Source organism: Typopeltis vanoorti, chromosome 15, assembly GCF_054136105.1.
Source record: "Typopeltis vanoorti isolate ZY-2024b chromosome 15, IOZ_Tvanoo_1.0, whole genome shotgun sequence".
NCBI classification, from domain to species: Eukaryota; Metazoa; Arthropoda; class Arachnida; order Uropygi; family Thelyphonidae; genus Typopeltis; species Typopeltis vanoorti.
In genome coordinates, this window is record NC_143563.1 from 16,711,336 (window position 1) to 16,724,087 (window position 12,752).

The window sequence follows — 12,752 nt, forward strand, 5'->3', positions numbered from 1 at the left end:
CACACCTCCAGGTAGTCCAATGACTCATCGAGGGAAGGCATCTACTCTACAACTGTTCGTCTCACCACTCCAAAAACCTTCATCATCTAACACCAACGCCATCTACCACCAACTACCACCACTAGTACTTTCACAGACAATCACAAATATCCATGCCTGCGGCAGGATTCGAACCTGCAGTCTTTTGGCAGGAGAGCAGATACGCAACCACTTGGCCAACCAGGCCAGCTAAATAAACCTTATTAGTAATATAAGGATGTTAAAAAAAAAAAAATCACTACCTAATTAGTAATATAAGAAAGTTAAAAAAAAAAAAATCACTAATCATACAGAAATGCAAACTAGAATTATTATTAACTTTCAGTAACATCAGGCTAGAGACAACTTTTGAGCTCCTTGATGTGTCCTTATAGCTTTCTTCATTCGTCTATACCAAGGTCCAATTGTTGTGTTTTCTAGTATATCCTTAAAGGCTGCACAACCTTCTATTGAACTCAGAACACCATACACACCCTAAAGGATGAAAGTTAATATAAATAAAAACTATATACAAAATAAAAGCTATTTAAGAACTAATCCTCATATCAATAAATAAATTATTTTCATGCTATAATTGACTATTCATGCACCAGTTCTTTTGCTAACTTCACTTTCTATTAACATATATTCCTCTCCCTCCCTACCCCCATCCCCTTAGTGGATGACTTCATGAATATAACTGTTCAACATGTCCCATATTATCTAATCCTAAGCACCTGACACCCACAACAGCAATAGAACAGCCAGCTTTAATAGTCAAGAGGAGAGCACTTTCTATAGCTAATAATCATGGGTTAAAATCACTGTGGTATGGACATTTGTGAATGTCTATGCAAAATGTGAATTTCACTTCTAGTGCACAACCACTGCCTTTCCCTGCTCACTAATACAACTTGAAAAGTTCAATCTTAGGAGAGATGAGGGTTTGAAAATCTGGAAATTCTGCTTTTTAGAGAAGTTTCCACATTTAAGATTCACAGTAAAGTAAAAGTCATTGTAATGGTAACATAGCACTAATAAGTCAGTAATTTAAGTTGCCAAACACTCAGCTCACCCACAGGACTAATGTATGATAAGTTGACAATTTTCTGTTGGTGGTATTTGCATTAAATAATGTCCAAGGTGGAAGAAGTTAGGTATATATATATATATATATAAAAATTAAAATAAATTACTGCTAACCCTTTATATGTCAATTTCCAGCCATTTGTCTATTCCTCAATTAAAAGTATTTCTTTCATTAAGTTGTATGAATAGATAGTGACTGTTGTCACTGTACAAGTTATTGGTTGAAATTCCACTGTTTGCATGATTTTGATTTTTTTTTTTTTTTTTTTGAGAAGTATTCCTATACCAGGGTGGCCAAGACATCGACCACAAGGCACCTGAATGTAGCAAATTATTTGTTTCTTAACGAATGTAGCAAATTAAATGAATAAATAGATTGAAAATGAATAGATAAATGATAATCAAAATTATTAATTGATAAAAAAACTGTCAAACATGTCAAACTAATTTATTTCTAATCTGATGTAAAGTTTATAATTAAGCGGTTAACAACGAAGCCATCACTTTACAGCAGTCACGTGATTCACTTCGTCCAGAAACGTTTGCTTGATGGTTCTGAATGCGCCCAATGGTAACACGTTTGATGATGTGTACACTGGCAGTTGATAGTCCATCTGCGTATTGTTCTTGATCAAGATTCTTGCAGCCAAAGTGTCCCGATTATCCAGTATTTTAGTACCAAGTAATCTCATGAAATCGTTTTCCCGTTTATCGATCTTTAGTGTGTATTATTTTAAATTAAGCAAGTGAATGAAATTAGTATTGTTAAAAAATAAAAAAAACAAAAATTAAGGATAACAATGAGTGAGCCAAGAACAAGTGTGAAAAAAATAAAAACTTATCACTATCATAAAGAATAGGAAGATTTTTTCTTTATTATGATGAAAGACAAATGTGTATGTATAATTTGCAATGCGAATGTGGCTTTACCGAAAAAAGCAAACGTTGAAAGACACTACTATCGAACTGTTCATAAAAACTACGAAGAAGATTATCCACAGAGCACTGCCTTAAGAAAAGCAAAGGTACATCAAATGAAGACACTACTGACAGCACAACAAAATATTTTCGTAAAGTACAATAGGCACAAAGGCTGCTACAATTGCGTCATTCAAAGTTGCTGAAACTTTAATTAAATGTAATAAGCCATTTCAAGATGGAGAATTATGGAAGGAAGCCTTCATCAAAGCTGGCGAAATATTATTTCAAAATTTTAAGAATAAATCTGAAATAATAACTGCTATTAACAATATGTCATTATCACGAAACACAATCATGCGTAGAGCAGAAGAAACCAGCCGGAACCTTGAAGAGATTCTGCATGAAAACATAAACAAGTGCAATTTTTTGTCACTACAGTTTGACAAATCTACTAATTATGCTGGTGCTGCACAATTATGTATTTTTATTCGAATAGTTTTTGAGGATATGTCGGCAACAGATTAATCATTATTCCAATTCAAGGACGAACAAGAGGTCAAGATATCTATGATTTATTTAAGAATTACATCGTACGTACAAGTTTTCCAATTCATATGTTAGTATCAATAACTACAGATGGAGCATGCAATGGTAGGTAATAAAATCGGTTTTGTCGCTCTTTGTAAAAACGATGAAGATATACCAAGTTTTGTGGACTATCATTGCATCATCCATCAGCAGGCCTTATGTTCAAAAGTACTGAAATTCAATAAGATCAAATAGCTTGCTGCGTCGTCAATTTTGGGCTTTGCTAAAAGAATGCGAGAGTGAGCATAGTGAATTATTGTTACATACTGACGTAAGATGATTAAGCCTCACCACATTTTTAGCAAGATTCAGAGAACTTCTTCCAGGAATAAATTCGTTTTAGAAAAACAGAGATGATTCACATCCAGAATTAAATGATAAAGAATGGCTACTTGACCTCACCTTTTTCTGTGACATTACAGAAAACTAAATAACCTAAACTTAGAATTACAAGGAAAAAATAAAACAATCATTGATATGATAAGCTCCTTAAAATCATTCAAAGAAAAATTAAACATGCTTGAAATACAATTAAAGCGGTGCGAATTGAAACTTAAAAATTTGGCCGACTAGTCAAAGGATATAAAAAAACGTCACCTTTAATAAACACGCTGAAAGCATAAGACTTTTAATGAACAAATTTGAGGTAAGATTTGTAGGAATCAGTAAGCTCGATGATATCGCTACTTTTTTATCATATCCCTTCAATGAAAATATTAATGTTGAGAATACAGCTTCAAAATTGAATGAATTTCTTGACACAAATAGAGTAGATTTGGAAGAAGAAATTATAAATATGAAATGCGATATCCACCTCAAATCAATTGCTTCAAATAATAGTTTTTGAAAGTTGATCCACAAAAATAAATATTCAAATATTTGGAGAATCGCTGCTTATTTTAACGTATTTTTTGGATCAACTTATTGCGAATTGGCATTCTCATATGAATGCTATTAAGACAAAGCATAGATCGCAGCTAAGTGATCAACATCTGGAATCATGTTTACGAATTTCTTTAAGTTCGTATGATCCAGATTATGATTGCTTAGCTGCATCTATGCAATGTCAGGTATCGTCCAATTAAATTAAAATATTCAATTTTGTTTGTATAATTTTATTTAGTTTTTTGTATTTTTTATTGTTATTATTTTTTTAATAAAGTTATGAACAATAAATTTTCTTTTTTTTTTGTTATATTTGTTGGTTTATAAACTTTTAAAAATCTCGAAAATATTCCACAATTCTCAATTGCATCTATAGTCACCCACAGAGATATTTTCACTAGGTAAGTAGCCCCCAACGTCTAAAAGTTTGGCCATCCATGTCCTATACAATCTAACAAACACCATGCAACATGTAAATGTTTTACAATATTTATTTGTAATGCATTTAGATAATTTTTATTTTGTATATTTATGTATGGTTCCTGCCAGTCCTTTGTGTTTGTTCATCAATGAATGATGTCCTGCCATTTTCATTGTTCTATTTTCTGCTGCTGACCTCAGCAAAAGTTTTCTCCTTTACTTTCTAGTTTTAATACAGAACGCAAATTTTATGTAACACTTGTCATAGGATTATTCTGAATAGCAGTATTTTTGTAACATGGATTGTGCCATCATTTGTGAGGAAATTCAGTTTACTATTATGAAGGTTTTGTGACTTTTACTGGTTGAAATAGCGCATAATTTGTTCAGTGATGTTCACTATAGTACACATTTACTGCTTGATTTAATGCCCCACCATTTGACTGAAGCATTTTGAACTGCTTTCCTCTTGCTACCTTGTTATCTGTATCTGCAAAACACAGATCTTTGTTATATTCCCATGACTTGATCATTTGTCTTAAAGTGAAAATCTGATCTTAACAACTACTATTGTCTAAACCCAGCTTTCCTTCCACAATTTTTCTCAGAATCTTTACAAGTATACTTGCATAAATCTTACCTGGAACACTCAGTAGGAAAAATCCTTTATAATACTAATATTCAGCTTTAATTTCCCTTTTCATATATGTAAAAAGGTTGCCTTTTCATACACAGGCTTTTGATTTTTTTTTTTTTTTTTTTTTTTTTTTTACCACAGGTATCCACACTCTCGTGACTGAATTTTCTTGAAATATTTTTACCATTGTTTCGTCATGTTTCATTTAACAATCTTTCAATAAATACTCCAGACATCTAGAGTATCTTTATCGAGTTTTCATGTGAACCTTTATCATCTCTTATTCATCTATAGTACTCCTTCCTCCATTTCTAAGCTTCTTCATCAACAGCCTTCAGAACTTCCTACATTCCTGATATTTATCTTCTTTAAGTATTCTCATCAAAGTCTTTGGTTTAGCCACTTTTACAAACTACTTTGCTTTCTAACATTGCTAGCTTAGTATTCTGGATAATTTCTCTTTTATTCAATGTAAATTTATTCAAGTAATTCAATACCAGTAATATCTATAAATTGACTTTTTTTTTACAGATTACTGAAATAATTCTATAGATTCTCCCTTTGAGACTGCCGGCAATGTTTTCAATGTGCCTGTATATTTTCACCATTTTTGTCTTTTTATTACTGATTAAAATCCTTCAATTCTTCTTCTTACTCCTTTCAATATCTCCTTCAATTCTGCTTACTTAACTTAAATATAAACCAGGTATTGCTCTGTATAACATCCTGTTTACTTCATATAACTGTAGCATAGTGAACAACTTATCTCTTGACATCTTACTTTATGACTTTTCCAGATGTACACTAAATACAGATCCTTGTTATATTCCTACAATTTTTCAACTATTTGTCTTAAATTGAAAATCTGATTCTGATAACCTTTTGTGACTTAGCCCAGCATGTTTTTACACAAATCTCCTCTCTCATTTCATCTTCCATTCCGGTTAGGCTCAGTGACTTGTCATGGCCAAGTAACAAAAAATCTCTCTTATAGAATTTTTCTTAGCCTCTTACATAAATCTTATTGGAAGATCATCATCATCATCAAATTCCTGCCATGTACCCTCAAGGGGTGTACAGGATATGACAGTACTACATGAAAAAATTACATCATTACTAACTTCCTATCTACAATTTTCCTCCAAATCAGTCTGTTACTTGTCAAGACTCCAACATCAATCTGGTACTTATCTAATTCCTCAGCTAGCTCCATTTCTTTGCCATTCAGGCTTCTTACGTTGATAGTACCGATCTTTAACTCTGGTGATGTTGAGTTGGGGTTTGTTTTCAGATTTGTTCCAGTAGCTGACTTTTCGCTGTTCACCCTGGTTTCATGACGAAAACAACAGGGGCCTTGTTTAACCGGGCGACGCCCCAGCCAGCATGAAATTTTGTCATTGTGTACCATCATTTTTTATTTTGGTTTAACCAATAAGAATACAATTTGGTTGGCTAAATCCCAAATTGCCAGCCCATCCTCATTCGTTTAGTATCCAAGTAGATACCCAACAGGGGGCACCACGAGAAGGTGAGGATTGGACATTAGGTCAGAAACCCTGGTCGGTTCTCCACATTCCTTTAAAGGCTATGCAGAGGTCTCTTCTCAGTTATACAGCTTTGACCCTTAAGCACCCCCTTATTGGAAGATTGAACAGAAAATTCCTCTGTAATTCTCTTCAAGTTTATTACACTTTAAAATGGGTACTATGAGGCTTCTCCAATATCATTTCGAATTATGCAGTGCAGCCACTATTAAACTTTTATACCTGCAAACTTAAGCATTTATGATTGAATATCACTCTATATTTCATGTTTCTGATGGCTTTTTCTATCTCAAGCATTAATTTATATACTTCTGATTACATTCCTCTTAAATATTTTCTACCACTGTTTTGTTATCACTAGTTGTCTTTCAAAGTGATTATTCTAGACATCCAGAAGAGCAATATTCTGAGGCAGTATAAATTTGTGATTCATACAGTGCTTCAACTGAACAGGTGAAAAGTAGCACTGACTGGGAGCAACAGGTTTATTTGTAGATAAAATAACTATAGTGTAATGTGTTTTTGAAAGGAAAGGGTAGAGGTAAAAGTGAGCTCAAAAAAGATCTAATCCTTTTTATCTGAGCATCATCAAAGGTGGAGCAAGATACGTCACCAAACTTTTCCACTGCATGTCAAAAAGTGAGTCAAGATTGTCTGCTTTTGATTTAGAGTGCAGAATTCTGGTGGTAATGGATTAAATGGATTGTCTCCAGGTAGCAAAGAATTTCCACATTTGTGTCCCTCAATTTCTTCACTGCCTGGAGGATGACCTTCTCAATTATTTTAGAGAAGAATGAAGTTGTTTCCATTCTAGGGAATAGATGCCAACTGAGCATAAGTGTACAGAGACCACAGAATGGGTGTTTAAAGAGAACAACTTTTAAGTAAAACTTTTGTAGTGGGGAAGGGATAACATCAGCATAAAACAATACTATTTGGTATCTGGATTATTTATAAGATTCTTCTGATATCTTTCTGGTGAAAGAATACAAGAGAGATGTAATGAACTGTTTCCGGTATGGCAGGAGATGAATAGCCTTGGCTGTCAAGGCAGCAGTTTCAGAATATGTAAGGAGACAAGTTCTGTCTTTAGATGCAACATCAGCCATCTGACAAAGCTTTGTCCAATGTTTTTTGCAAGAGACCAGAAGGCACAACTACTATTTGCACAAGATGCAATTTGCATTCAACTCTTTCACAATTAGATTTGGTTTGCTGAGTGTTACTTTGCAATTGCTGTGCGAGTGCTTCGGTGTAGATTAGAATAAAGTTGGAGTTGTCTCAAGCTACTACCAACAACTGAAGTGAATTTATTTATATGAATTTTTTCTCTTGGACTACCTTGATACCACTTGTTATTAAACTAAGCTGTTTGGGCAGGGTAAGTTGAAACAGTAGTCTGACCACAGAAAGGAGGAGTAGAAGTTTCAGATGTAGTAGCCTCACTTGATGCTTATAGCACTAAATGATACAAAGTTGAAAGTGGCTGATGAAAGGCATTTTGTAGAAGAGATGTCTACAGTATACTTGGAAAGAGAACAAGTTAAAAAAAAAAAAAAGCTGTGTTATCTGGCATTCACTGCTTACAGCAAACACTTCAGAATCTCTTCCAGCTAGGTCAGTGAAACTAGTAAGATGAAAACCAGCTGGAGTCGTAAACATTAATGTCACTAAGAGAGAGATGACTTCATTGTTTGAGGGCTTGAAGAAAATCAAGGATAAGAAGTCAAAGTGATTTTCAGAATTGGAGAGCGATAAAAATATCACACGAATGTTGGAGAATGAGAAAAGAAAACCTTGAGCCAAAGAATCCAAAAAAGAGGATCCTAGATTTGACATTCTCTGACTAGACTGCACAAAGGCACAAGTTTCACACACGTGTGCAGGGATTATATAGAGTCAATATGCTCAGTGGTTGCGGGATACCATTTGAAGTTCAGTCAAAAAAACAGTCAAGTCTAGATGTCTGTAAGTATCCATCATTTATACTGCAAACATTGTTGAAGTGGACATGGAAGTAATTTTTTTAGTAAGTTTTTTGTATTTTTTGTTAGATATGTTTGGTGTTATTATTTGAGAAAGACTAAGGAAATTTGAACCACAGCATCATTATAATTACTTATTAATTGTTTAACAGAGATATTAATAATAGTGCATTAGACATACTATATTTTTTTTTAAATAACGGCTTCACACATGCAAAAGAAAACTAAATATAATTCATCATTCCTATCTATTTTGCTCAATATGTCATGAGCATCTTTCAGAGAGAAGACAGAAAAACTGGTAATAACATTTAAATTCTGATTACAAGAACAAGTCATACAGCATGCATATATCACGTCTCGGTTGCAGCTGTCCAGTAGGAGGAAACATTATTAGAGTTTAGAGACATGGGAATAGATGTATAATTAATTAATTTAAAAATAATAAATAAAAATATAAAACATTATAAACAATTAACAGCAATCACTTCCCAAAACTTAGAAATAGGCGGTCTGATTAAGATTAGGATGGTGTCGTAAGGCTTCACATAATTCAAAAAATAGATGATCAAATTTGAACCTACTATAGTGTAGCATCTTGGTACAGTTCCAGTGAACTCTGTCTAGTGATGGCACGAGAAACAAGGCCTGAATCTTCAGAATACAAAAATCTCATATAATCTTGATTTTCTTTGATTCTAATAGTGGTAGAATGGCAAGTCTGTTCAAAGTAGCAGAGATGACACTTCTGTCATCTTCACCAGAAGATGACAACTTGGCTGTGTATAAATTGTATCTGTGAAGGGTCCCTTGTTATTTGTTCAGATGTTCCTTTAAGGTAGGGTATGCTGATACTTTTAACATCAGATTGCAATCTGGAAGAGAGATGATAATTCTCAAATATTTTCTGTATCCATTAAGAAATAGAGTAACTTTTATTTTATTCTATTATTTAATGGAATACAGCGAGTTCTTCTTAGTCTCTTCTAATAGAAGAGACAAGAACAAATTATGCATGCTTGATGTACAAGACTTTTGATAATACCTATTTTTTGTGAAGGATGATGATAATGATGTGAAGATGTGTGGATATATCTGCCTGTAAAGGATGGCTTCCTGTAAAAAGCAAATTCAATATTACCAGCAGAGTTACAATGTATTAAAGTATCCAAAAAAAAAGATTGTTGTATTCATGTTCAATAGTGAACTTGATGCAAGTATATAAGGAATTAATTTTATCCAGAAAATGAAATAGTTCTGTTTCAGAGTGAGACCAGATTGCAGAGATGTCGTCTACAAAATGTAGCCAGATGCAAGGTCAAGGAGAAATGGTGTTAGAAATCAGATCCTCTAAATGCTCCATAAAATAACCAAACAAAGCAGGTGATATAGGACTAACCATTGCAGTGCCTTGTGAAATCTACTTGTAAATGTTGTTCAGTTTCTTGAAGTGGTATATTTGTAAACAATGAAACTACAAAGGAAACCATCACTTCAGACTCTTGAAGATGAAGATATTTAATTGTTTTTCATTAAAATGAAAACCATTTTTTACATATGAGTAATTTTTCCAGTAAAATTTTAGAAGTCGTGAAAGATATTTTGCCAAATAAGTAGGAGATCCTATGCAATCAACTATTGGGCATAATAGATAACCAGATTTGCGTACCTTAGGAAAGCCAATAAATGCATGTGGGATGAGCATAATGAATCTGCAATTTTCAGTAGTATTAGTAACTAAGGAATATGTTTGATCTAACGATTTATTCAATTTCTTAAGCTGGCTTTGCATGGAATCTCTGTCAGTTATATTATAAGCAGATCTATCACAAAGCAAAATATTAAGTTTGTGATTGTAGTTAGTGGTGTCCATGAGAGTGGTGACAATTGCATTTCCTTTGTCAGACTAAGTTATTACAATGTTATTATTTTGGTATAAAGAGTAGAGAGCTTGTAATTCAAGTAAAGAAATATTCAGAGGAGGTGATTTAGCTTTATCATTCCTAACTTAAGGAACATCTAAACAAATAGCAAGAATCCTTCATAGATACAATTTGTATACCACCTTCAAACCAGCCCAGACCTTGTCATATTTTTTACTAACTACAAAAGATACACTATAACCTTTATCCTTGCCTGGTGTTTATCAAATACCCTGTTCTTGTTATCTCTGCTACTTTGGACAGACTGACCATTCTGCTACTATTAGAATCGAAGAAAATCAAGATTATATAAGATTTTTGGATTCTGAAGGTTCAGGCTTTGCTTCTCATGCCATCATCACTAGACACAGAGTTCACTGGAACTGTACCAAGATGCTACACTACGGTAGGTTCAAATTTGATCATATATTTTTTTGAATTGTGTGAAGCATTATGCCACCATCTTAATCAAAGAGACTGTATGCCTATTTGTAAGTTTTGGGAAGTAATTGCTGTTAATTGTTTATAATATTTTATATTTTTATTTATTATTTTGAAATTAATTATTAGTTAATAATTAATATAACTATAGTTAATTTATAATAACTATATAATAAATTAATTATATAATTTTTCTGTGTTCTCCCTGAAAGATGCTCATGACATCTTAAGCAAAATATATAGGGGTAATAAATTATACTTAGTTTTCTCTTACATACATGAAGCTGTTATTCAAAAAATATTGTATAATTACTTATATTTCTTCACAAGACAACACGATTAATAAGTATTTTGATAGTCCCAGTCTGCTGTTGACAAAACACTAGACAAATGATTCATGCATGCAAAAGTGACTTTGGGAAGATGTAAGGGAAAAAATCATTATCACTCATCCACAAAAAAACTTTTGTCAATCTAGGTGGCGATGACACAAACTGTATGATTAAATTCCTATTTTTATCCCTACAGTATATGTAACACAATACCACTACCAGCTTGTATTCAATTCAAAATGTTTCTTATCTTGACTTAGGAAATAAAGGTGAGATCTGTTGGTACAGAAAATCAGTTTTTGGCTGGAATTATGGATGAAGCAACTAAAACTATGCAGTCACAATGTGTGAGCGTTAATTGTGTTGCTCTTTGTCCAGTTTCCTGTTTTACAAAATAGAATTTAAAAAAAAAATTTTTAGGAAGAAAAACTTTGCTACCTCTGTAGTAGAGTTAGAACACAGGAACAAACCATTAGCGCTGTAACAACAGGTCAGCTGAAAGAAATGAATTAGCAAGACGTTGCTTTAGGATAAGAAAATTATTCTATCCATTTTAAACTGTTTCATGTATAAAATTTCGACAGATACTTGCATTACTAAAAAAAAAATCCCTTACCAAATCAGCCAAATTTGGTTCATTTCCTCCACAGTAATGTGATCCACTCAGTGCATCAATCCATTCATTAACTGCCTCATACAATGATTTACGAACATCTGAGTTTAATTGATACCTGTTGAACAAAACACAAGTTAGTACTAAAGAAAAACAGAATGCCTATTTCAATAGCATAAAAGTCTGATGTAATAATGTTAAATATATGAATATCTCTTCATTATAATGAAAAAGTATTCATAAAATTTCACCATGAAATTCCAATTTTCTATCCTCGCAGACAACTTTATACCACGTGCCAATAAATATTTTCTTCAGAGTTTGCTGGCGACCAAGGTTTGGTGCTTATCAAACTCTCATTTTTTGTGAATACTATTTGTAAATTTGAGTCTACAGTTCACCCCTGAAAGCTGGTCAACTCTGATTCTTTTTAAAACTTTCTTGCCTACTTTTCTTTTCAGTATCATATTCAACTTCATCCTGCTAAACACTACACTATAATTATGAGGGTAGTCCGAAAAGTTCTTGGCCTCGACCATAGATGGCAACACTATCAGCAATATTTTTTTTTTCTACGTTGGTATATCTGTCATAAGGCATCCATGTGAAATTGCAAATCATAGTAGTTTGTTTTATACGGCTGTCTGAAGCAAGTGTTGTCTGTATCCCTTGAAATGGATAAAATTGAGTACTGTGCGGTCATAAAATTCTTTGTAAAAGAAGGTTTAACACCAAAAGAAATTCATTTGAAGTTCATAAAAGCTGATGGGCACTCTTCTCCTTTGTTTTCAACAATTAAGAAATGAGCTGCCGTGTTTAAATGTGGCCATACCAGCCTTGAAGATGATCCATGTGAAGGACATCCAAAAAAGTGTAACAACACCAGAAATCATTGATCAGGTGCACGATATGGCTTTGGGTTACCTCCTGAATAAACAACTGACTTACCATCCTGTCTTTTGAAGTGACCTTCTCCAGTCCATCTGGTCTCTGTAATTCCCATGATGTCAATTTTATATATCTCCATCTCTCCATTTGCTCAAAAGGCATGCTAAATAGAAACCAAGGAATGATCCTTCACTACATTTGGAAGTCTTTAATTAATATGTGTAACATTCAAGACCTCTCCACAACTGGAGAGATTGCAACTGTAGCAGTCTCAACAACTGTAGAGACTGCACATAACATTCCTAAAGATACTTGTGATTAAACTATCATTCTATCTTTTCAATTTATAGATATTAGCCGCTGGTGGAAATTTTTTTTTTTTTTTTTGTTAGTTTTTTGCTTATGTTAAGCAACCTCCTGAAGATGCTATTAGTCATATAGACAGTGAAACATGTCAAAGAAATACATC

At 33.1% G+C, this 12,752-nt stretch overlaps 1 protein-coding gene across 1 annotated transcript in view; it reads right to left on the reverse strand.

Moving 5' to 3' along the window:
- Window positions 1-254: 254 nt before the first annotated feature.
- The window catches only part of LOC150098420 (prostaglandin E synthase 2-like), an 81,368-nt gene continuing 68,870 nt past the window's right edge, over window positions 255-12,752 (reverse strand). Inside the window, exons 5-6 of the mRNA XM_090405581.1 lie at window positions 11,399-11,513; window positions 255-513 (exon numbers count right to left, since the gene is read on the reverse strand). Coding sequence (XP_090261707.1) covers window positions 370-513; window positions 11,399-11,513 — 259 coding nt within the window. The 3' untranslated portion in view covers window positions 255-369. The remainder of the gene's footprint in view (window positions 514-11,398; window positions 11,514-12,752) is intronic.